Genomic DNA, 25,077 nt, shown 5'->3' on the forward strand with positions numbered 1-25,077 from the left:
TTGAAGAGCAGAGATATCAGCTTGAGGACTAAAATGTGCCTGATCCAAGCCAAGGTATTTTCAATAACCTCATATGGATGCCAAAGCTGGACAATGACTAAGGAAGATCATAAAAGAATTGATGCCTTTGAATTGTGGTGTTGGAGGAGAATACACAAAGTGCCATGGACTGTCAAAAGAACCAATATATCTGTTTTGGAAGCAGTGCAGCCAGAGTGCTCCTTGGAGGCCAGGATGGCTAAGCTTCGTCTCTCATACTTTGGGCATATTGTCAGGAGGGATCAGTCTCTGGAAAAGGATGTCATGCTGGGTACGATGGTGGGTCAGAGAAAAAGAGGAAGACCCCCAATGAGATGGATTGGCCAGGTGGCATCATTGATGGCGTCAAGTGTGGCAGCGGTAGTAAGTTTGGCCCAGGATCGGACATTGTTTCCTTTTGCTGTGCATGGGGTCGCTATGAGTCAGTTCCGACTCGATGGCACCTGACAACAACAACAACAACAACAACATTGGGTTTCCAGTGAGAAGCTGGTGAGATTGAACCACTGACTTTGTAGCTCAAACCAACTTTGCAGTCCAGCACAGTAACCATCAGCACCATACCAGGACTCCAAATGCCTCTTAGGGTGTTTTTTTTTGAAGTCCTGCTTTTTAACCATTGTAAGAAGCCCATTACCTTCCATCACCCTATTGTTAAGTGCTGTTGAATTGACTTTGACTCATATCAACCCTGCTTAGAGCTTTTGAGGAGTAGTGACTGGTGGTTTTGAACTGCCAATTTTATAGTCACTAGTTCAGTATTTATCCACAGCACCGAACCAGGACTCCTGTTATGGGTAAGTAAATATACCGTGTAAATTTATTTTGTAGCTTAATAATTTCTCTGCAAAAGTTGTTGCTTTACAAAGAGAAATAACCCCTGCTGTTGGTTCCAGGATTTTTAAAACTGGAGCTGCAGTAAGAACTAAAAACTCACTTAATAATTGAATATGTAAATATTTTCTTCAGAGGAGTTTTGAATGTCACTTCTTTCCTGGCTGTTTATAAACAAACAAAAAACCAAAAGAGCCAAAACAAAGTCAAACTGATTTATTGAGGGCAAAAAAGAGGTAAACTTTATTTGACCAGTGTTTATAGTTGTGAAAACTTATTTTGTTCTTTGTTATCAAATCAGGTATAAACCTGTTGCTTACTGTACCAGGTACCTCAAGGCCTGAATCTCACAGTGATAAGTTTTTGGCACTAGTTTTGGAATTTTCACTATGACAGGGAGCCTTCCTTAAAGGAAATGCAGGCCGTGGAAAATTTTTTTCTAGGAATCTACTCAGCTATGAGGAAATGAAAAGGCATATTGTTCTTCTACGAGAGATGTCAATTTGAGGATTGAGGTGCTCTTCGCCCAAGCCATGATATTTTCAGTAGCCTCATATGAATGTGAAATTTGGACAATGAATAAAGAATACTTTAGAAGAATTGATACATTTGAGCTTTAGTGTTGGAGAGGAATTTAAAAACTACCATGGACTGCCAGAAGAACAAAGAAATCTGTGTTGAAAGTACTGCCAAGAATGCCCCTTAGAAACCCAGATGGTGAGACTTTGTCTCTCATATTTCAGACATATTATCAAGAGGGATAAGTCCCTGGAGAAGGACATCATATTTGGTAAAGTGGAGGGTCAGTGAAAAAGAGGAAGACCCCCAAGGAGATGAATTGACATAGTGGCAACTATTATGGGCTCAAGCATACAACAACTGTGAGGATGACACAGAACTGGGCAGTCTTTCGTTCTGTTGTGCATAGGGTGGCTGTGAGTCGGAACTGACTCTATGGCACCAACAAACAACTACAACAAGAGAAATGATGGCTAATTTCTCCTGCTATTTTTTTTTTTTTTTTTTTTTTGCTTTTAACTCTTCAGTATAGACTATAATAACAAAATTAAGGTGGTTTATTCTTTGTGAGATTTTTCATTTAAGAATTTCATATCTTCCAGTAATATTTTGGAACTGGAGTTTAAGAATTGTGATCTCAAATATTCCATAGTTGAGATGTAGATTCACTTTCTTTCCCTCTGTCTTCTTCACTGCTTCTGTCATTTTTAAGAGTCCTGCTGTAGCACTGTGGGTTAATGTGCTGAACTGTTGAACTGCAAAGTCGGCAGTTCAAGCTCACCAGCTGCTCCTTGGAAACCCTATACAGGGTTGCTATGGGTTGGAACCTACTCAACGGCGCTTACCAACAACAACAACATGAGTAAACAGTTTTTCTATTAAGATAACATTAAATATCAACCAAGGAACTTTGGTGGTACAATGGTTAAATGCTCAGTTGCTAATTGAATGGTTAGTGGTTCAGACTCATCCAGATGTTCTGGTGATCTGCTCCTGTAAAGATTGCAGTCAAGACACCCTATGGGAACAGTTCTACTTTGAATTGGAATCAACTTGACAGTGCCCGACAACAACCACTATTGCACAGAGAAAATCATATTTTTCCCACAGGTTTTTGTATAGTTCATGAGTTAAAAGTAAAACAAGAAACACCCAAATTGTTTATGAATTTGGTCTCTCTTTTTATCTCCCAGACCAGGCAGCTAGTCTCGTTGGTGAAAAGGAGCCAAGCCCATTGAAGCCTGAGGATCCGCCTGCCTCTGTAACAGACATTAACTTGGAGATTTCATTTGCAGAGCAAGCAGCCAATCAGAAAGAGAGCTCAAAGGACAGGATCCAGAAGAGCAAAGGGGATGATGCCCAGGTACTTGTATGTAACTTAGTATTCAGATGTCTCTAGACTTAAGTAGACTATATTTTTCATCAGCTTTAAAAAAAAAAAATTAATAATATTAAGGAGATTGGTAAGTTGAAAGAATAGTCTAGCGAACACCTATGCAGCCTTTGCGTGGAGCAATTCAATTGTTATTTATGTTTTACTGCCTTTGTTTTCTCTTTATATCTATCTACCTATCTATCTATCTATCTGTCTGTCTGTCTATCTATCTATCTACCTACTTACCTACCTACCTACCTGCCTACCTGCCTACCTACCTATATTTTTTCTTCCACATTCTCATGTAGATAACACTCATTTTTTAATTTTTATAACTCCATGAGGGTGTGCAATGGAGTTATAAATACCTCCAAAATTTACTGCTAACATAATTATATTATATAGAATGTATTGTTGTTGTTAAATGCTATTATTTTGGTTCTGACTTATAGACACATTGTAAAGGGTTTCCAAGGACCGGCTGGTGGGCTTGAACCACCATCTTTGTGTTTCAAACCAACCTTGCACAACACCAGGATGTATAGCTGTATTAAAATGTCCCCAGTTGTCAGCGGTATTGTCCTTTCTGTCCCTTTCTATCCTCCTTTCTATCCCTGATCTGGAATTCCATCAAGGGTCTTAGGTTGCATTGAGGTGTTTTGGTGTCCTAGAATCTCAGTCAGACCTCCTGCTTTTTCTTGTCTTTAAGAGTTCAGACGAGTTCAAGCCAGTTTTATCAGTTTCTCTGATTATTTCCTCATGACCAGATTCAGGGTAAACATTTTTGGCTAAGCTTCCTGGTGTGTGTCGCTGTGGGTTAATGCGTCAGACTGCAAAGCTGTTTGAACTGCAAGGTCCGTGGTTCAAACTCACCACCTGCTACTTGGATACCCTATACAGGATTGCTATGGGTCAGAACCAACTCGACGGCACTTCACGATACTACAACAACAGCAACTGTGTAGATGGCAATTTATGTGCATGATGTCAGATAATCCCATAATTGGCATTGCTCTTTGATTATTTGGTTAAGAAGGCGTTCACCAGAGATTATAAAGATACTTTTATTCTACTTGCAACTAATACTAATCTGTTCAGTTATCCTTGAGATTGAGTGAATATTCTATTTGCCCCTAATAACCTATCACATGAAGATCTTTAAAAACAGTGGCGATTTTCTGATGCTATTATTCCTCATACATTTATTGGCTGACACTCTTCTATAATGTTTTTGAATATCATTACAGATGTCTTTTTTTTCATGCAGTGTTTTATAAATTAATAATTCATTTCTTTCTTTCTTTTTTTGTTTGATGTTACCCAAATTTGACAGGTGAGAGGCCACTGAAACTGATCCCTAAGTCATTCTGGCTTACCACTTATCAAAAGCCCCTTATAAGTTTTCACTTTCTAGAAAAAGATGTTCCAGATCTATTTAAATTTTCCCTCTCAGACATGGAAGCACCATTTCTACTAGGAGCCCTCTTTTTTTTATTTTATAATTGTTATTTTTTAACCCTCCCAATTTTTTGTGGCAGAATGTATTTAGAAACCAAGTTCTGGGTATTATCTCATTGTTACTAAAGATTGTGCACTTAAAACAAAAAAACCATTCATTTCTAATGTAGATTTCCATACATTCAAAAGTTAAGAAGAATAGTATAAGGGATCTTTCAATACTCATCATTGTTGTTGCTTAGTGTTGTCAAGTTGATTCTGACTCAGAGTAACCCTGTATAGAGTTATGAAGGATAGCTGGTGTGCTTGAACTGCCAACTTTGTGGTTAGCAGTCCAGTGCTTATCCCACAACACCACATCATGCAGTCCTAATACTCACTAACCCATGCCCTATCCTGACCTCTCCATCCCCCCGTACACTTCCCCATTCTCTCTTGTTTTGATGTACATTTCTGAATTCTATTTCAACATCCATAAATATTTCAGTGTGTGTTTCTAAAAGTTAAAAAGGGTTATACTTTATTGATTTATTGCTTAAAACTTTTTATTGTGAATTGAGTGAAGTTTTAGAGAGGAGATGATCAGTTTTATATCCAACAAACCATACACTTTGCTTTACTACATGATTGCAAACCCCGCGATGTACCAACAGTTATCAGCATTTATCTCTGCTCACTTTAACTATTACATTCCTCCCTGTGTCTGCTGCTACCTGAATCTTTCCTCTTGTGTGTTGCCTGCCCTGTCACCCATGTTAACATTTGTCTAACCTCTAGCCTGTGAATTATTTTCTTCCCCCCAACTCTTACTCCCTTTGTAACCATTGTAGATTGTTTTCTGTTATCAAGAAAACTATTTCTTAACTCTTTACAACATTGGTTTCATACAATGTTTTCCCTTTTTGTGATAGACTGATTTCATGCAGCATAATGTCCTTCAGGTTCGATCCTGTTACGAGGGTTTCACAGATTCATCATTATTCTTCAGTGTTTTGTGTATATGTACCAAAGTTTGTTTAATCATTCTTTTGATGGGCACTTAGGTTGTCTTCATCTTTTTGATATGTCTTTTGTATACAGCATATTGTAAACAGCATTTACTTATCCATTCTGCTGTTTATGTTTCTTGGCTGGTACCTTTAATCCATTTATATTCAGTGTAATTGTCAATAGGTATGAATTTACTGTTGTCATTTGTTGTGTGTGTTTTTTGTGGTGCTGCTGGATTCTTTGTTTCACATAAATTTCTATGTTGAGTTCATTTGTTTGTATGTTTTCTTTGCATTTTCATTGCTGTTGCTTTTTTATTTCATTCTGTTAGTAATAAGAGTTAGGTGCATTTTCATTTCTGTTGTGTTAATGGTAGTAGTTAGGTACCATTGAGTCAATACCAATTCATCGCAACCCTGTGCACAACAGAATGAAACACTGCCTGGTCTTGAACCTACCTCACGATTGTTGCTACGCCTAGTCCATTATTCCTGCCCCTGTGCCAATCCATCTAATTGGAGGTCTTCCTCTTTTTCTCTGACCCTCCACTTTACCAAACATGATATTCTTCTCCAGTGACTGGACCCTCCTGATAATATGTCCAAAGTATGAGAGATGATGTTTGGACTCCAAGGAGCACTCTGGCTGCACTTCTTCCAACACAGATCTGTTGGTTCTTTTGGCAGCCCAGGGTACTTTTAATATTCTCCTCCAACACCATAACTCAAAGGCATCAATTCTACGGTCTTCCTTATTCATGGTCCAATTTTTGCATGCATATGAGGTTGTTGAAAAACCATGGCTTGGGTCAGGCACACCTTAGCCCTCAAGCTGAAATCTTTGCTTTCTGTTCTGGAATTCCAATAACCTGTAAATTGTTCCTGTTTCTGGTGTCCCATAGAATTCTTAGTCTTTTGTTGGATTTTTTCATTATTTTTCTGATTGTTCTTCTAGCATACTAGTATTGAGAGATTTTTCTTCAAGTTCACTAATTTGGGCTTCCATTGATTTGTATCTACAACCTTTGCCTGTTCAATGTATGGTCCATTTCTGAAATCTTAGTATTAATCTTCTGGATTTCTAATTGCAGGTTTTGTATTGTTTCAAAATTTGCACTTATTTTGTGTTTGTTCTTGTAATATTTTCCTGAGTTCTTCTTAATTTTTTATTGTATTCTCCTTGTTTTCCTCAATCTTTATATTGGTCCTTTGAAGGTACCTAGTAATCATTCTTTTGAACTCTTTTTCAGTTAGTTCTATTACCTTTCCTTCCTCAGAAATGCATTCTGGTTCTACATCTTGGTCATTTGTTTGAGATATTCTCTCTTGTTTCTTCGTGTGAATTAAAATTGTCTGTTGTCTCTGGACATTGTGAGGTTGTATATTTGCAAAAACAGTGCATTTGTTGGACCCCGAGGGAAGAAATCTCGGGGGGGGGGGGGGGGCTCAAGGAGTTCACAAGGTGATTATGGACGGGATGTGACAGCATTGTCCCTGGTCCTAGATGGAGTTCCTATTGACCTTGGTGTAATCTGTGCTCAGTGCACTCAATCCAGAAGCAGTTCATGGAGCCCTTGATGGAGCTGATTTCAGTGTCTGTTAGCACCACAGGGCAGCTGTGGGTAGAGTGACTAGCTATATGCAGGTCTGGTGGCTCTTCGGATTTTGAATATCTGGAGCTGAGCCCACCTGAATCCAGGTACTAAAGGGGAGCATCAAAGCAATGCAGCTGGCCTCCACCTTATGCTGGCCTGGCTCCCAACCATGTGGCTCCAAACTTGAACAGCAGGGGGTGGATGAGGGGGGAGCTGGCCATACTTCTGGTCACCAGGGGAGCATGGGGACAAAGAAAAAATTGCATCTTTTCCATTGCCCACGCAAATTGACTCTGCCAGGCCTACCTTTGCTACCAAAGTTGCTTGCAAGATGGTGGAGCCACGTCTGGCCAGCTGTTTACCAGTCAGTCCCTGCTTAACTTTTCTTCCCAGCAAAGCTCTTCATCCACCTCTCAAACCTTTGTTCTAAAGCTCAGGGTGCCAGAATTTTCATTTACATCTGTTTTATTTTTGTTGTAGAGGCTCCATGTAGTGTGTCTGCATGTTCTACCATCTTGCCTGAAGTTGCTGGAAGGGTTTTGTTTTTAAAAAATGTATTTGCCTTACTATTACTGGATTTTAAAAAATACTAACAACTTTTAATTTCTAACATTCACCTGTGTCCAAATTTTATGATCCATGTCATGATTTCTTTGTGCAGTTTATTTGAATCAGGATTTAATAAAAACATGAATTGTAAATTAATATATCTCTTTTAGATCTCTTTTAAACTGTGTTTTCCCCCTTCATGTCTTCTTCCTCCTTTTTTTTCCTGCCCTGTCTTACCCATCCCTCCTTGAAATGTATTTGTTAAAAGAAACCCGATTGTTAAATTGTAGAGAATTTTCCTGCTTTGGATGGTTTTGTTTCTATCAGTGTAGTCGAACACGCTTTTTTTCGTGGTTACTTTTTGCTGTTGTTGTCAAGTGTCATCAAGTGATTCCAACTCATAGTGGCCTGGCATAAGGTTTCTGAGGATCTCCTTGTGACTTTGAACTGCCAACCTTGCTACTAGCAGTTCAGTGCTTATCCTACGTTGCCACCGCAGGACCCTATAGGGCCAGGCTATATCAGATTCTGGTTCAGTTTCCTTGTCAAGATTATTTCTTAAGAAATAGTGCTGTCATCCCCTAAGAACTTGATTGAACCTCACCATAGTGATCCTGCTTGGTCACCTTAGAGCAGGTGGTGGGCCGGCAACGTCTGGCGCATGGGGTCCCCAGCTGATCTCCTCCCTCCCTGCCTTCCTCGGATGGCGGCTGTTTATGCTGGACGTGTGGCCAGAGATGGGTAAGGATCATGTGGAACCTCGGCAACTTAAGACAGAGCCATTGCTATGCTGCAATGAGTTTCAATGACTGGTAAGACTGAGGAATTCGCACTGACCACCTAAGACAGGCAGCGTCCCTTAAACAATCAATAAATAAGGAGGATTCAGATGCAGACCATGCAGACCCAGTCAGGAGGCCAAGCCCCTGTGGGCCCAAGCGTTATTGACCGTCCAAACCATAGGCTCTGAGGATCAGACTTTAGCTACCTAGTAGACATAGTAAACTGTCCCTCATCTGATTATTCAGTAATGCTTGTTAGTAAACTCATACATGAGCCCTGGATATCCACAGACAAATGTAAAAACCTTCCCTAAAAGCCGAGACTGTAAATTCCAAAAAGGCAAGTCCCCCCCATCCAAAAAAAAAAACCAAAAAGCTAAAGAGGATAGAGAGAAACACTGTTAACTGATGATATATGGAGGGGATAATAATCAATGTAATGAAACAAGCTATATGAATGGTTGAATGTGAAGCTGATGATGTGCCCTGTAAACTTTCACTCAATCCAAAGTAAAAACATTTAATTAAAAAAAAAAAAAGAAATAGTGCTGTCTTCTGTCAGGAGATAAATAATATCTGTCGTCTTTCTCTTTTTGTAATATTAATAGCTGCTGTTGAGAAGGCTGACCCATGAGTTTATTAAATATTACAAGTTGTGATTATTCTTTTTGGTCCCCTGTTTTTCATTATCTAGAATAGTTCTTGGAAGAAAAACTTTCTCTCATTAATGGCCTACTGTCACAGTTCATGTACGAGAAGAAAATATGTTTCTTTCTTTCTTTTTATATGCCAGTTTTCAGAATTTTGGGGTCCTTAACAGCCTTTATCAATAATCAATTCATGTTTGTTTGTTTTTATAAAATTATTATATTTACTCATAAATTTAGACATATCAGGCATGACCCAAAGCAAAAAATCCTAGACATACCTTGTGTGCTTTCTGAATTCAGACCTGAAATTGCTCACTTTTCCAGGAAATTCTAGTTCATTTCATATTGATACAATTTTGTGACTATAAATCAGCACAGTAGGCGTATTGCTTTCTTTGAGTTGGTCTTTGCTTTCAAGCCTCTTCAGAGGGTAGACATTTGTATCTCCTTTTTGCATGCTGAGAATCTTGGTTCTCAGGAAAGAGGATGATATGATTAGAATGTCACATAAGAACTTGTTTGCTTTAGCCTTCATTAATATACAGAGTTCTTGGCAGTGAGTTTATACTATAAGTAATCCATGGTAAAATTCCTGTTTTAAGGTGCTAGAACCTCTGGTGTTAAGCCACCAACTGACTCTCTGTATGCTTAAGCTACTACTACATACCTAGTTAAGGAGCTCTGGTAGCGTAGTGGTTACAAATCGGGCTGCTAATCTCATGGTCAGCAGTTTGAAACTGCCATTAGTTTCATGGGAGTTAGAAGAGCCTTTTTGTTCCTGTAAAGATTTACAACCTTGGAAACCCTGCAGGGTCACTATGAGTCAGAACCAACTCCATGGCACATAACCACAACTACCACCACATATTTTGTTAGGTTAGTTCATTCATTTTATTATAGAGATTGCTTTTTTGAAGTTTAATAAGCATGTACAATATTTACATGGTCCAAAATTCAAATCGGGGAAAAACACAAAATAGTAACCAGGACACCACCTTGTATTAAATGTCTAGTTTCTGCCCTTGAGCAAGAAAATTCCATATTCCTCCTCTCCCCTTAATGGTAAAATTAAATTTTTGTTTGTTTAGTTTGCCCCTCTCTTCCTAGATAACTGATAACCCAGTATACATAATTTTCTCACCTTAATATTTTTGACTTAATAGAAAGTTCTGTAGATCACTTCTTAAAACTATATGTCTCATTTCTTTTAACAGATAATATACTGCATTTTATTGTACCCTAATGATGGACTCTTGAGTTGTTTCCAGCCTTTATCATAGACTTTAAAAATAGTTTTCATGCTTAGTTAAAAAGTAAGAAAGTATGCATCATTTCACCTAAAAAGATGATACAAAACCCAGGCAATCCTTAGCAAAAGGATTTTTAAAGTGACACTAAATTATCATCTCAACAGATGGAAATGTCTTAAATTAAAGAATAGTTGTATCTGATTAAGCAAAATGAAGGCATTGTTGTCTTCTAAATTTTTGATTAAAACAACTGAATGAAATATAAATTAATTTCTACTTGCAGGGCTAGAAAACATATACTTCCTCTACTATTTTATTCTCTATATAACCAATTAATTTGTGCTTGGTTACCTCCTTGGTTTTGTGCATGTTGTATATACAAAGCCTAAAATGATCTCCCTACCCCATTTCCATGCCTTTGTTGTTTCATATTTGCCACATATCTGGCATATATGGAACAACACAATTCCCTGTTAAGTCTTTTCTGATTGTGAGCTTACGTTAGATAAAATATATGAAATCACCTTTAAAACTACGCGATGCTGTGTTTTGATAATTATTGTGAATCCATATATTTATTTATGCACATATACTTCTGTTCATCCATAAAACTAATTATTTATTCATCTGTCTTCTAAAAGCCAGGGACATATTGTAAACATTCTACCAAATCCGTAGCATGGGTGAAGATTTGTACTTCCCACCCTGAGGCAAGAACTTCTGTGTGGCACTGTAGAATCAGCACTGGACTTGGAACCACTAGGTTGGTAGTTCAAACCCATCAACTGCTGTTTGGAAACTCTATCCAGTCTCTCAATGAGTTGGAACCAACTTGACAGCACTTAACAACAACCCTGAGACAAGCTTAGAGTCCTGGTGTGGCACTGTAGGATAAGCACTCAACCATAGTTCTCTTTGAAATGCAAAATCAGCAGGTCAAACTCACCAGCTGCTCCTTGGAAACCCTATACAAAGGTTGTTATAAGTCAAAACTGACTGGACAACACTTAACAACAACTCTATGGCAGGTGCCTAAGTAGATAAGATAAAGTTCCATGCTTCCCATCTTTTGTAAATAAGCTCCAGCTTTTATGTAATTCATTGTTCTCTGTTGACCTCATTTCTTATTCACTTTCTTTTTTTATAGCATTGATAAGTCTTTTTTTAATGCTTAATAGTGGATTCGAGTTTTTCCTCTTGTTGGAAATTGGTTTCTTAAACTTTTGTGTGCTTAGTTTGAAATGTAAGCTACTACTTATTTGATGTCCACTATATCTCCGAAAAGGAGCTCTGGTAGCGTAGTGGTTACGAATTGGGCTGTGAACCGCAAGTTCAGCAGTTCAAAACTACCAGGTGTTCCGCGGGAGAAAGATGAGGCTTTCTGCTCCCATAAAGATTTACAGCCTTGGAAACCCTGTATAGGGTTGCTATGAGTTGGAAACGACTCCATAGCACATAACAACAACAATATCTCAGAAATGATGCTTTGTAGATAATGTCACTTATTTATTAGTAATCTCAATGAGGTAGATCCTTGGATGCCCACTATTCAGACAAGGAAGTGGGTACAGAGTCTCCTTAGCCTGACAAGACTGGCATCAGTGCCAGCTTTCAAAGACTGAGCCATTTTCCCAAACACCACTTTGATTCCTCTTTATGTGCCCTTAAAGTACAGCTGCACTTGATTTAGGTGTGAATATGTGTCCTTGCATTAGAGCGACTGACAACTTTTTCAAAATTATACAATCGATTCTAGTTTGCTGTATCTGTCACAAATGATGTTGTTAAGTGCCGTCGCGTTGGTTTCTACTCTTAGTGACCCTGTTGTATAGGATTTTTGAGGAATTACTGGTGGTTTTGAACTGCTGACCTTGTGGTTCCAACTGATCTTGTGGTACAGTGCTTATCCTAAAGTACCACACCAGGACACCATCATATACAATAGAAACTTTATAGTAATATTCTTTTATTAAAGCCTTATTTAGGAATTTATAAAATATTAATGGTAACTGGGATGAAGCCCATATTCTAAATGCATGTCTATATTTTGATTCTTTGTTTTTTATTTATAGTCTTTGGACTCTTTCTGAATTATGTTTAATTCAAGTAAATTTATATTTTAAATAACCTTTACTGCCTTGAAGCAAGGCCAGTGCATACTAGAGGTCACAGACTAGACATGGAGGTGTAAGTTGAGGGCTTGTTAGAGAGCAGAAAGAACACTTCAGGAATCGGTGCATGGACAGCTATGGAAATGGTGGTTCAGAAATGCATGCAGAATCAGAAAATCTAAAGAAGATACAAACTTTTGGTTTTATAATAATAGGTGGTAAGAATGGTGAATAATTGTTATCAGGACTTATTGTGAGGGTTGTAAATGTAAAGGTAGACATTTTGTGGCAAGAAGGGGAGTGATTAACTTTGCAGTCTAGGAGCGGAGGTCCCTGGAACCATGAAGGGAGAAGAGCAGAGAGCAGGACCCTACCCAGAGAAGCAGTGATCCCTGAGATGGAGGCAGAGATGAGGACATGGAGACATGGAGCATCTGGGGACTCTGGACCCAGAGAGGGAGAGGGATTGGGGGTGGGGGTCTGGCAAGCTTGTAGGATGCACCCTTTGGTTGGTTGGTGATGCCTCGAGGGGATTGTAACCATGGCAATGACACAATATACGATAGGATGAATGTAAAACTAATGTTTTCCCATGTAAACTATCACATAATTCACAATAAAACTTAAAATAATAATAATAATAATAGATGGTTAGACTTGTGATTCTGAATTCTTAAGTAAAGGCTAAATTATAGTATGTTGTTGTTAAGTGCCATTGAGTCAGTTCTGACCCATAGTGATCCTGTACAGGGTTTCCAAGGGTGTAAATCTTTATGGGAGTAGAAAGCCTCATCTTTCTCCCACAGAGCGGCTGGTAGTTTTGAACTGCTGACCTTAAGGTTTGCAGCCCGATTCGTAACCACTATGCTAAATTATAGTACTGATCTCTTTAAAAAAAAAAAAAAAAAAAAGGAAGTATAAAAGCTGAAAATGTGAAACATTTCTCATGTCTTACTTGCCTGGAAAAACATTCACCCTGTGGAAATGGCAACGAATGAAAAACTACAATCAAATCACATTGTTCACATGGAAAGTCGTAGGTTAAAAGTGAATTTTCTAGTAGATGTTATATAGAATAGAAGTAGTCTGTAGAAATTGGTCAGTGAAGAACAGATTCCCTTGCCTTTTGGTTGAAGCTAGAGTGATGTGATCAGTTAAAAAAGTCGAGTTCATCATTACTGATCTTGTACCTAAAGGGAACATTTCCCACTGCAGAATTTACAAAACAGGAGTAAAGTTCACAATATTGGTTGATTTATGGCAATGCTTGAGAACCAATGGCCTAATTTATTTATTTATTCTTTGAAATGTTCATTTCACTCTCTTTCTTTATACTAATTTTCCAAAAGGTATAAAGAGTTTCTTTTGCTGAAATTGCACTGCCTTCTTTTAGCCAACAAATGAAACCATCCAGTCTATTAACTAAACAAAACTGACAGGAAACGTTATAAATATTTAAACCCACTGCTATGAATTAAACATGAAAGAACAAACGCCTTTCATTAAGGACAATGTTAAAATAAATAAATAAATAAAACTCATGACATATACTGCTAGGTAAACCAAATATTTGAACTAATAAAATTACCTTGGATAATGCTTAAAATAATTGTATTACGTTTGCTTTATTAGACTAAAATAAACTTATTTTGAGGAAATATTTCAATAAATTTTTAATAGAGTATTTAATTGATAAATACCATTCAACTCTTCAGAAAACCAAGCAATTATTTTGACTATGGAAACAGTCGTGAGAAAAATGAGACCAGTTTTGTGTGATTTTAAATATAAAGCTCAAAAGAAATCACAAGTAATGAGGGAAACATCAGGGCAGTTCCTTCCCACAAGTTTGCTTCTGTTCATACAACCCGCGTGTCTTCATTTATTGACTAGCCCATGACAGAACATTTTGGGTGCCAGGCCTGCAGTACAACAGGGGGATTAAGATATGGCTTCTTTCCTTGAGGGACTCACTGTCCCTCCTAGACTTCCTTCATCGCAGATTCTTCCTTGCCTATTGTGATGCATTAGGAAAAATTCATCAGAACACAATGGCTATGGAATTTATGATTCAGAAAACCTAAAATTTGCATTCTTCTTATTGCCAATGTCTAACTGGCCTTGTTTAAACCTCATAACTTTATTGAGCCTCACTTTCCCTATTTATAATATATTTGGAGACTAAAATAAGGAACTGTTGATTAAATGTAAGTATTATCTTTACTGATTTTCCTTACTTTGCTTTAATATTTAGAAAGAAAGGAAAAAAACGAATAATGGTCATGTGACTATTCATCATGTGAGGATCAAGGTGATTTTTTTCTCACTGATACCTTGAAATTATTATTTTTTAAAAAATCTGTGTAAAAATAAAACTATACTTAACACTTTTTGAGTACTTAATACATGCCATTTCAAGAGGTAGTATATGTTCAAGATATAATTAAGAACCAAAGGTACTGGAGAAGGATGTCCAAGCTTCATTATAGGCATTGACGAAAAACAAGGCCCCAGGAATTGATGGAATACAAATTGAAATCTTTCAACAAGCTGTTGCAACACTGGAGATGCTCGCTTATCTAGGCCAAGAAATTTGGGAGATACATACCTGGCTAAGCTATGGGAAGAGATCCATATTTGTGCCCATTTCAAAGAAAGGCGACCCAATGGAATTCGCAAATCATTGAGCAATATCAGCAGCAAGTAAAATTTTGCTGAAGATATTTCAATTACAGATCAGCAGGGAACTGTCAGAAATTAAAGCGAGATCCACAAGACGACATGAAGCTAGAGGTATCGTTGCTGAGATCAGATGGTTCTTGACTAAAAGAATACCAAAAAGGTGTTTACTTGTGTTTTATTGACTGTGCAAAAACGTTCAACTGTGTAGATTATGACAAACTATGGATAACATTGCGATGAATGGGTATTCCAGAACACTTAATTGTGCTCATGAGAAACCAGTTCATAGATTAAGATGCAGTCATTCAAACAAAGCAAGGGGATACTGAGTGGTTTAAAATCAGGAAAGGTGGGTGTCAGGGTTGTATCCTTCCACCATATTTATTCAAATTGTATCATGAGCAAATAAACTAAGAAGCAGAATTATATGAAGAAAAACATGGCATCAGGATTGGAAGAAGACTTACTAACCTGCAATATACAGATGACACAACTTTGCTTGCTGAAAGTGGATTCAGAATACTTACTGGTGAAGTCCAAAGCCTTTAGATTGCACCTCAATGTAAAGAAAACAAAAATCTTCACAATTGGATGAATAACATTATGATACACTGAGAAAAGATTGAATTTGTCAAAGACTTCATTTTGCTTGAATCCATAATCAACACTCATGAAAGCAGCAGTCGAGAAATCAACCAACCAAACAACGATTAGGCAGATCTACTGCATAAGACCTCTTTAAAGAGTTAAAGGGCAAAGATGTCACTTTGAGGACAAAGGTGTGCCTGACCTAGGCAATGGTATTTTCTATCACTTCATTTGCATATGAAAGTTGGACAGTGAATAAAGAAGAATTGATGCATTTGAGTTATGGTGTTGGAGAAGAATATTTAAAGTACTACAAACTGCCAAAAGAACAAACAAATCTGTGTTGGAAGAAGTATACCAGAATGCTCTTTATAAGGCAGGTTGGAAAGACTTCATCTCATGCTTTGGACATGTTTTCAGGAGAGACCAATCCTTGAGAAGAGCATCATGTGATAAAGTGGAAGACCCCAAGGAGATGGAGTGATACAGTGGCAGCAGCAATGGGTTCAAGCGTAACACCAACAGTGAGAATGGCCCAGGACTGGGCAGTGTTTGTTTTGTTGTACATAGTGTTGCTGTGAGTTGGAACTGACTCAATGGCGCCTAACAACAACAATATATATCATTTGATCTTCCCCAGAACCTTGTAAGATAGATTTTGTTATTATTCCCATAATACAGATGAAAAGACTGAGGCACAGAAAATTATAATATTTGCCAAAGGTTGCATATTGATATAGACAGGGTTTTTTAGTTGTAGTCTGGTTCCACATAGTCACCCCGTCTGCATTGTGCCATTGTGTTGTTGTTAAGTGCCGTTGAGTCAATCCCAACCCATAGTGACCCTGTATAGGGTTTCCAAGGAGTAGCTGGTGAGCTTGAACTGCCGACTGACCTTGCGGTTCAAACGGCTTTACAGTCTGGTGCATTAACCCACAGCGCTACACCAAGGCATTGTGCCAAAAAGGCCATTACATCTATTTAGAAATTTACTTAGGCTACATTTTCAATGTATTCTCTTGCTGATATAGTTAATTTTCTTATAAGGAAAAACTATGTATTACGAGATTTATCTTTTATCCTGTAGGAAACTTGAAAGTTCTCTATTGCGATTAAGTTGGCTTGAAAGGAATTAGCTATTCAAGTAACAAAAGTTGTAGGTTTTGGGGATTACTCTAGGACACTGACTCTTAGATATTAAGGTCACAGGAACCTTTCATGCTTTTAAAGTTCGAGAACCTCAAAAACCGATTAATATTTACTGTATTTGAAATTAAAATTGAGAAACTTAAAGTATGTATTGTTGTTGTTGCTGTTAAGTACTGTCGATTCAGTTCCGACTTACAGTGACCCTGTATAAGGTTTCTGAGGAGCAGCTAGTGGGTTTGAACTACTGACCTTGAAAAGACATGTTAACCCATATAAAATAGCAGTAATACAGTTTACATAACTAACATTTTAATGGAAAATAACTGTTTTCTGAAACAAAGAAATTATTGAAAAAGGAATATGGTTTTTCTTTTTAGCAACTGTGTGGCACTGCAGGATAATGAGCTGGACCACAACGTTAGTTTGAGCCACAGGGTCGATGGTTCTAACCCACCAGCTGCTCCTTGGAAACACTATACAGGGTCTCTGTGAGTCAGAACCGATTCAATGACATTTAGCAACAACATCAACAATGTCGGGTTTTAATAGTCAGGTGGATACTCCTAACTGTTCCTGCATTCATGTACCTGTGGAAAACTCCATAGTGCACTCAAAATGAGAGTGAAAAGGAGAAATCATGTCATAGTATTAATTATTCAACTAGTTTCCACCTGGGGGACTCCCTGAAAGGGTCTTGGTGGATAGCCCCTCATGGGTCGGTGGACCACAAATCCAATTCTGCTGTAGGACATGTGTCTTGCACTAGGATTGAGTCCATGACGAGTTAATGATACATGGAAAATCAGCAAAGCAAGGGAGTAGATAGAATCATTTGAACATTCTTGGCCAATACATGAACTAGGAAGCCAGAAGATGTCATCCTGATAAGCATGATTTCTATCAAACTCTCATAGTATGATCCTTGCTATGTTGTTGTTGTTGTGATGTGCCGTGGAGTCGGTTCCGACTCATAGTGACCCTGTACAGGGTTTCCGAGGCTGTAAATCTTTATGGGAGCAGAACGCCTCATCTTTCTCCCACGGAACAGCTGGTAGTTTCGAACTGCTGATCCTGAGGTTCGCAGCCCAATTCATAACCACTACACTACCAAAGCTCCTTAGTAAACTCAGTCTTACTGTAGTTTGTATTACAGGTTAGAATAATTCACACTTTCATGTATTAAGTGTAAAAAGAGGCTGAATCCGTACGTAGGAGATGATATTTGAGAAAGGTAAACAGCAGAAGCACTGAAAACATGCAACCTCTTCGTCTTTGTCTTTTTAATGCTATTTCCCCTTTTCTCTGTGCTGGAAACAAGACCAATAGCTAAGCTATTGTTCACGGAGAGACAATAGTGGTAACTTGGGTACAGATGCTGGGTGGGGGAGGCCTGGGAAATCCTAGATTTTGTCCTGCTGCTGCCATTATTTGCTGTGGTCCTGGTAATTTCTCTAAATCTGTGTATTTAGTGGTGAAAGTAAGAATAATAATAGTCACATGTAAGTGCTTGGCAAGTGCTAGCACTTCAGTTTCACAACAGCTGTCTGAATTAGGTGACATCATTTTCGTCACCACCACCATTTTACAGAAAGAAAAGTTAAGCAATTACCTGAAGTCATACACCTGATGTCCAATAGAGGTTCTGCCTGGCTCTAAAGTCCATGCTATTTCTCCCCTCTCCCTGTACAACCTCTTCTTTTTCGTCATCCCCTTCTTCTACTTCTTTTCCCTGTTATGAACTCCCTGCCTTATGATTTATGCCTCATTTCTAATTGTTTTTGGTTCTTGAGTATCAGTTAACAAGAGGTCTTTATTCTCTTCAGAGCTGCTTGTTTCGTTTGTCCTCTCAGCCACTTGTATTAGTATTGCTAGGACAAGGTATGGTACTGTCTATCTTGACTTCATAGGCCAACTCTTGAACTCCCCACAAGTTTGGATATCCTTACTATGACAGACTTGCTCTTAATTCTGATGAGAGAAATTCTGCCTCGTGTTCTGTGTCACTTATTCTGATTATAACTTCTTTCTACAGGAACATTTTTTTTTTCTTCTTTCATTATAAGAGGGGTGGGGTTAGGTATTGTAAACATGTACTGTATTAATCATGTTTATTCTAGAGTTTCAGATTGCCAAAAGACAAAACGGGCACCACCAGGATTGGTGACCTGGCACACCAGGACATGAAGAAAGTTTGCTGTTTAGCTCTAATTGAGCTGACTGCCCTCTGTGATATATTGGGTGTTGAATTGAAACAAGAGAAAGCTGTGAAAATCAAAACAAAAGGTAATCTTGAAATGAAAAACAGATTTAGTAAGTAGAAAGGATGGACTTGGCTTTCTTCAGTCTTGGAAGATAAAAACATCTACAAAGTAAACCAACCCTTGAAACATCGAAAATTTACATTTTGAAACATTGCTTCAAAAATGTGTATCTGGATAAAAACACTGTCCCTTAGACTACAGAAAAGAAGAGATAATCCAATAATATAATTCCTGTGGAAGAAAATTCTGAATCCAGGAATCTTATGTACTTTCTTGTTTGAAAGGTATATATTTAAAAAGATACATTTGGGACATCGATTTACTTATTTCCAGACTAAAGAAGATCAGATTTTTCAAGGTCTTGGAAAATGAGTCTCAGATGTTGATCCAAATGATGACTTTTGCTTATTCATCTGGAGAGGAATTCATCTAATGGGTGGTCCCTTCGTCATTCCTGCTCAACTTTGCACACATATTTTACCCTGTTAGGAGCCTGCCATTGTAGTGCCCAGTACCTCCGACCTGTACTCATTGTACATTTGTGTAGTTTTCTTTTATAAGCAGCTTGCTTATAAACAGAATTCATCTTTTATAATACTATTAAAGAACAAACACCACCTTCGTTTTTGTGTATCCTAGACTTTCATTTTCTCTGAAATCCAGATGATTCTCAATTATAAAACTTACTGTTTAGGAATCCCCATCCTCTTATTTAACTTTAAAAGGTGTCTCCTAAAGAGCTACCAAGGAAGAGGATTATTGAGTTGCTATGGTAACCTTAGCAAAGATAAGCATTTACCTGATTTATGTTTTAGAGGTAATTTCTCTGTAGGGCTGAGTTGTACTTTCCACTCATGTCTTCTCTTCCATGCTGGGCCCCAGTGGGTCTCTTTCTGTATTCAGTTCCTTTGAGCATTTTAGCTTGAGACTCAGGATGATGAATTTATGAGTCAAACAGTACATATGGTTTTTCATAGCCCATTATGGCTAATGAAGACTTAAGATGCCTTTTTAGAAGATCCTCACAAAGCCTTCCTTAAATTTAAAATAGAACTATAGTTAAATCTTTGTGACTCATAGCTTGAAACTTTCCAAGTGGCTTTAAGAGGTTTTTTTTTTTTTAAATGTTATTTTGTTGTATTGCAGAGAGAGAAGTACTGCCATTCTTATTAAGCATCATTGTTAATAGAGTTTTTCCATCTTTTATATATCTGTGTATCTTACCCAATATGTTTATCTCATAAACTAGACCCTTGACATTATTGAGGATTATAGGATTATATTTTTTCTTATTTACTGGATTACTGGCATTCTTTTGAATGATATGTCGATTGTCATGATTTCTAGTATCTGTCATCATACCACAAGGAAATTGCTTTTTCCAGGATCACAAATGATTTACATCTATCCTGATGATGTTTGTCAAAAAGGAAGCAATCATTTTTACTTCTTTGTGAACTGTATGCCCAGTAATGGGGTTGGACAAAGGCTATGGAGTCGAAGCTGTGCTTGAACCAGATGCAAGAATTATCACTTTAATTATGAAGAATCATAAATTATTACCTTTCATTGCTTCTGAAGTTAATCACAAGGATATAAAACTACAAATTTAAACTAAAAATGCCACGTGTCTACAGTACTTTTTTGAAAAAGAAACATTTGTAGAACAAGGTCATACTGTTGCCTAACTTCTCAAAAAGCAGAGCTTTCATTTATATACTTTGTTGTACTGTAGAATTTTGAATGTCAATTTAGTTTGGGAGAGATGGGTAATATTTGCTTTAAGCCAGAACTTTTCATTTGATTACACTTAACAAATCATTTACTTGTTTTGTATAATCCCACAGTCTTCCATTTTTTTTCTTTTTTCTTTTTGTAGTAGTTTACACTTTTCTGATGATTTCAGTGTTTATTTGCAATTAGTTGTTTGGTTGTCTTTTCTTGTTAGCCTGCTTTATAAGGCAAGGCCTGAGCCATCCTGTTGGGTTTTGTGGGCCTCATGTCTAAAACAGGTTGTTCACTTACTGTTTGCTCAATAAAGAGTTGTCTGAATGACAGTGTCCGAAATCTTGGTCCTTAAAGTGTTTTGTTTTTACTTTATAGATTGAGGGAAGTGAAGAAATCTTATTTTCTTTTTGCAGATTTTGGCCTTTTTGGTGTTCCATTGACAGTTTTGCTAGAACAAGATCAGAAGAAAGTACCAGGAACTCGAATACCCTTGATATTTCAAAAAGTAAGTAGACCTGAATGAGCGAGCTTAGAAAAAGCATACTTTAGCTAACAGTGTTTTTTGTTTTTTTTGCATCCATACTATTACAGTTGATACACTCTTATTTTGTACTTTGATTTTCTATTCAGGAAACAAATTTGTTGCAAGTGCTCATAACTTTTATTTCATGGTAATGCTTTCAGTGTTATTTCTGTAACTGTGATTACCTGGCATCATTTTCTTGTCTTATGTTAGCTGGCTTTGTATAATTGAGATTTCAGTTCTATAATAAATAGTTTGAGAAACTGCTTATAAATTTCTGTGGAATTGAGTTCTCATGAATATTTTATACCTGTATGTATTTCCCATGCTTTCCTATTCACAGTGAGGATGTCCAATTTAATATACCAGTGCTTACTTCCAACATAGGTAAAGAAACTATAAAGTAGAATTAGAAAATGATTGCTAAACTATTGAGTCACTTGTGTAGTGAGCCCTCAATTATTCATAAGGGGATTATCCATGGCAGTATAAACATTTCAGTCAACTTCTGAGCCATGATAATTGGAAACAGATTATATTTGGTACTCGTCAGTCAGTACATGGTGACGAAGGTGTATCTACTTCCTTCTCCACCATGGCTTCTGGAATCAAATCAGCCGTGAACTCCCCAAGCTAAAGATTCTTTCAGTAACCCAAGCATGTAACTCACAGTTTCTGAAATTTCAACGGACAGCAAGAGTGAATTTTATAACTTTGGAAGTAGATTGACTTAGAAAACTCATCTAATACTAAAGCTCTTTGTACGTATTTCCTACCTTACTACTAACCCCTGGTTCTTTTATTCTTCATGCCCACCAATGTAGGCTCAAACCAGCATATCAGTGTTTCTCCTGATGAGCTCTGTTGGACATAATTTATTCTACTTATCTGCCTCATCTGTCCACTAACATAGAACTATCTGTATGGATAGTTGTCAATGGTAGCTATATCTAACAGAGATGATAACAAATATGGGCCTCTTGTTCAAGCTTTTTAAAAATTTTTTTTAGTGTAGATAGAAGTTTTGCTAAAGGTAATACAGAAACGGCTACAATTATACATTGAAAGAGAACTTCCAGAGGTTCAAGTTGAATTCAGAAGAGGCCATGGAATGAGGGATATCATTACTGATGTCTGATGGATCTTGGCTGAAAGCAGAGAATATCAGAAGGATGTTTACCTGTGATTTATTGACTATGCAAAGGCTTTTGCTTGTATGGATCATGACAAGCTATGGACAACATTGTGAAGTATAAGTATTACGCAGCACCTAATTGTGCTCATGAGGAATCTGTACCTGGACCAAGAAGCAGTTGTTCAAACAGCCCATGGGAACACTGAATGGCTGAAAATTAAAAAAGGTGTGCGACAAGGTTGTATTCTTTCACCATACTTATTCAACCTGTGTACTGAGCAAATAATCCGAGAAACTGGGTTCTATGAAGAAAAACATGGCATCAAGATTGTAGGAAGACTCATTAACAACCTGCGACATGCAGATGATACAACCTTGATTGCTGAAAGTGAAGAAGACTTAAAATATTTACTGATGAAGATCAAAGAGCACAGCCTTCGATATGGATTACACCTCAATATAAATAAAACAAAAATCCTCACCACTGGACCAATAAACAACATTCTTACCACCGGAGAAAAGAATGAAGTCAAGGACTTCATTCTTTTTGGATCAGCTATCAACATCACGGAAGCAGCAGTCAAGAAACCAAACGATGTATTCCATTAGGGAAATCTGCTGCACAAGACCTTTTTAAAGTGTTAAGAGGAAAGATGTCAGCTTGAGGACTAAGGTGTACCTGACCCAAGTCATGGTATTTTCAATAATCTCATATGCATGTGAAAGCTGGGCAGTGAATAAGAAAGACCGTAGAAGAATTGATGCTTTTGAGTTATTGTGTTGGAGAAGAATATTGAAGGTGCCATGTGTTGCCAAAAGAACCAATAGATCCGTTTTGGAAGAAGTGCAGCCAGAGTGCTCCTTGGAGGCCAAGATGGCCAAACTTCATCTCTCATACTTCGGACATATTGTCAGGAGGGACCAGTCACTGGAGAAGGATATCATGTTCGGTAAGGTGGAGGGTCAGAGAAAAAGAGGAAGACTCCTATTGAGATGGATTGGCCAAGTGGCAGGATCGATGGACTTAAGCGTGGAAGCAGTAGTGAGGTTGGCCCAGGATCGGGTAGTGTTTCTTTCTGCTGTGCATAATGTCGCTACTGACTCGATGGCACCTAACAACAACAATAGCAGCAGCATTTGTTTTTGTTGTTAAGTGCCATTGAGTCAGTTCCAACCCATAATCTACCCAGTAGAGGGAAAGTTTAGGTCCGTTCACAGATTTGTTGATGTCAGTAGTACCTTTAGACAATGCTGAAGATTTCATTCAATCTCAGAAAGCCTCTGCATTTTGTTTCATAATTGTCTGCTTATTTGTTTATTTAGCTAGTTACTTTAAAGTTTTGAACTTTCTAATATTTGGAAGACTCTAGTTACCCAGTAGAGTGAAGTAATGGGGAAGAGCCCCAGTCCAGTCCAATGCTTACTGCCAGAGTTAATCAAAGGTCAAGTCCCAGATTTAATTTTCCAGTAAAACTAACCCTCCCAACCGCATTTAGCCCTGGCTTTGCTGCTGGTGTTTGTTTCCAATGAGTTGGCTCCTATTTGTATGATTTAGGTGAAAGTTTGTAGGGCAAATTGGTTTTCCATTCAACAGTTCATATTAATTTTGCTTCATCACATTTATTGTAATCCCCACAATGTAACAGAGCTCTTTCAATTTCCTTCCGGTGTTTACCATTTCTAGATGCATATTGTTATATCTGTAGTCCTGGTATGACGCTGGAGGATAAGCACTGTACCGCAAGGTCAGTTTGAGCTGCAAGGCCAGTGGTTCCAACTCACCAGTTCCTCCTCAGAAACCCTATACAGGGTCCATATGAGTCAGAACCAACTCAATAGTACTTAACAACAACAACAATTATTATTTACAGACTGATACATAGATTTCAAGTGTCTATCCTACTTTAAATTTGCATTAGTATATTGTTTTTAAGCACTGTCAAGTTGATTCCAACTCATAGTGACCCTGCATAGGGTTTCTGAGGAGCAGCTGGTAAGTTTGAACCACTGACCTTGGGGTTCAGTGCTTATCCTACTGTACCACACCAGGACTCTTTATTAGTAAGTTGTTGTTGTTGTTAAGTGCCGTTGAATCAGTTCTGACCCATAGCGACACTGTATGAGGTTTCTGAGGAGCAGCTGGTGAGCTTGAACCACTGACCTTGCAGTTCAAATGGCTTTGCAGTCTGACGCATTAGCCCACAGCATCACCTAAAAATCCCTGTAGTTCAATAAGAAATAAAGGGGATAGAAGAGTTTACTTTAGTTAACATGCATGTGTATTTGTAGCCCCTCTGAATTGTAAGCAAAAATCACAATGATCTAACCAAATATTTTATTTATGTTCCAGCTGACAGCTCAGTTAAATCTTTCAGTTTTGTCAAATGAAAAGAATTGGAATCCACTGACTTATATAAAAAGATTCACTACTACCCAGATGACTGCACTTTCTCAGTTTTTGAGAAATATACCAACAAAGTGCATTAACTAAATTTACTCATTACCTACTAATTGTATCTTTTAATAGTTTTCCTCAGAGGTACATTTATAAGCCATTATGAAAATCAGGAAAGTTTAGAGAAATGGAAATGTTGTTAATTTTAAATCTGTGAAAAAGTCTGCCTTAAGACCTAGTTAGCAAATTGCACTGTCAAATGAATCAACCAAATCAGATACACTTTGTATCCAAAAAGTCTGACTAAATTTTTCAGTTCATGTAAGTATACATATTTCTAGGAATGCTCTGAAAATTACTGATAAATTATAGGTTGTATCTTGTAAGTGAATTAATTAAGAGCAGCATGATTAAAATATATAGATCAGTAGCTATTTGCCACGTCTAAATCTTAACAAAAAAACT

The 25,077-nt window shown here is 37.6% G+C and overlaps 1 protein-coding gene across 1 annotated transcript in view; it reads left to right on the top strand.

Annotated features, from left to right (window-relative positions):
- ARHGAP18 (Rho GTPase activating protein 18) overlaps positions 1-25,077 on the top strand; it is a 188,498-nt gene that overhangs the window by 119,261 nt on the left and 44,160 nt on the right. The window contains exons 5-7 of the mRNA XM_006834674.1: positions 2,586-2,761; positions 18,688-18,853; positions 20,973-21,064. Coding sequence (XP_006834737.1) covers positions 2,586-2,761; positions 18,688-18,853; positions 20,973-21,064 — 434 coding nt within the window. The remainder of the gene's footprint in view (positions 1-2,585; positions 2,762-18,687; positions 18,854-20,972; positions 21,065-25,077) is intronic.

The sequence above is a fragment of the Chrysochloris asiatica genome, unplaced genomic scaffold (assembly GCF_000296735.1).
Source record: "Chrysochloris asiatica unplaced genomic scaffold, ChrAsi1.0 scaffold00013, whole genome shotgun sequence".
Classification (NCBI taxonomy): Eukaryota; Metazoa; Chordata; class Mammalia; order Afrosoricida; family Chrysochloridae; genus Chrysochloris; species Chrysochloris asiatica.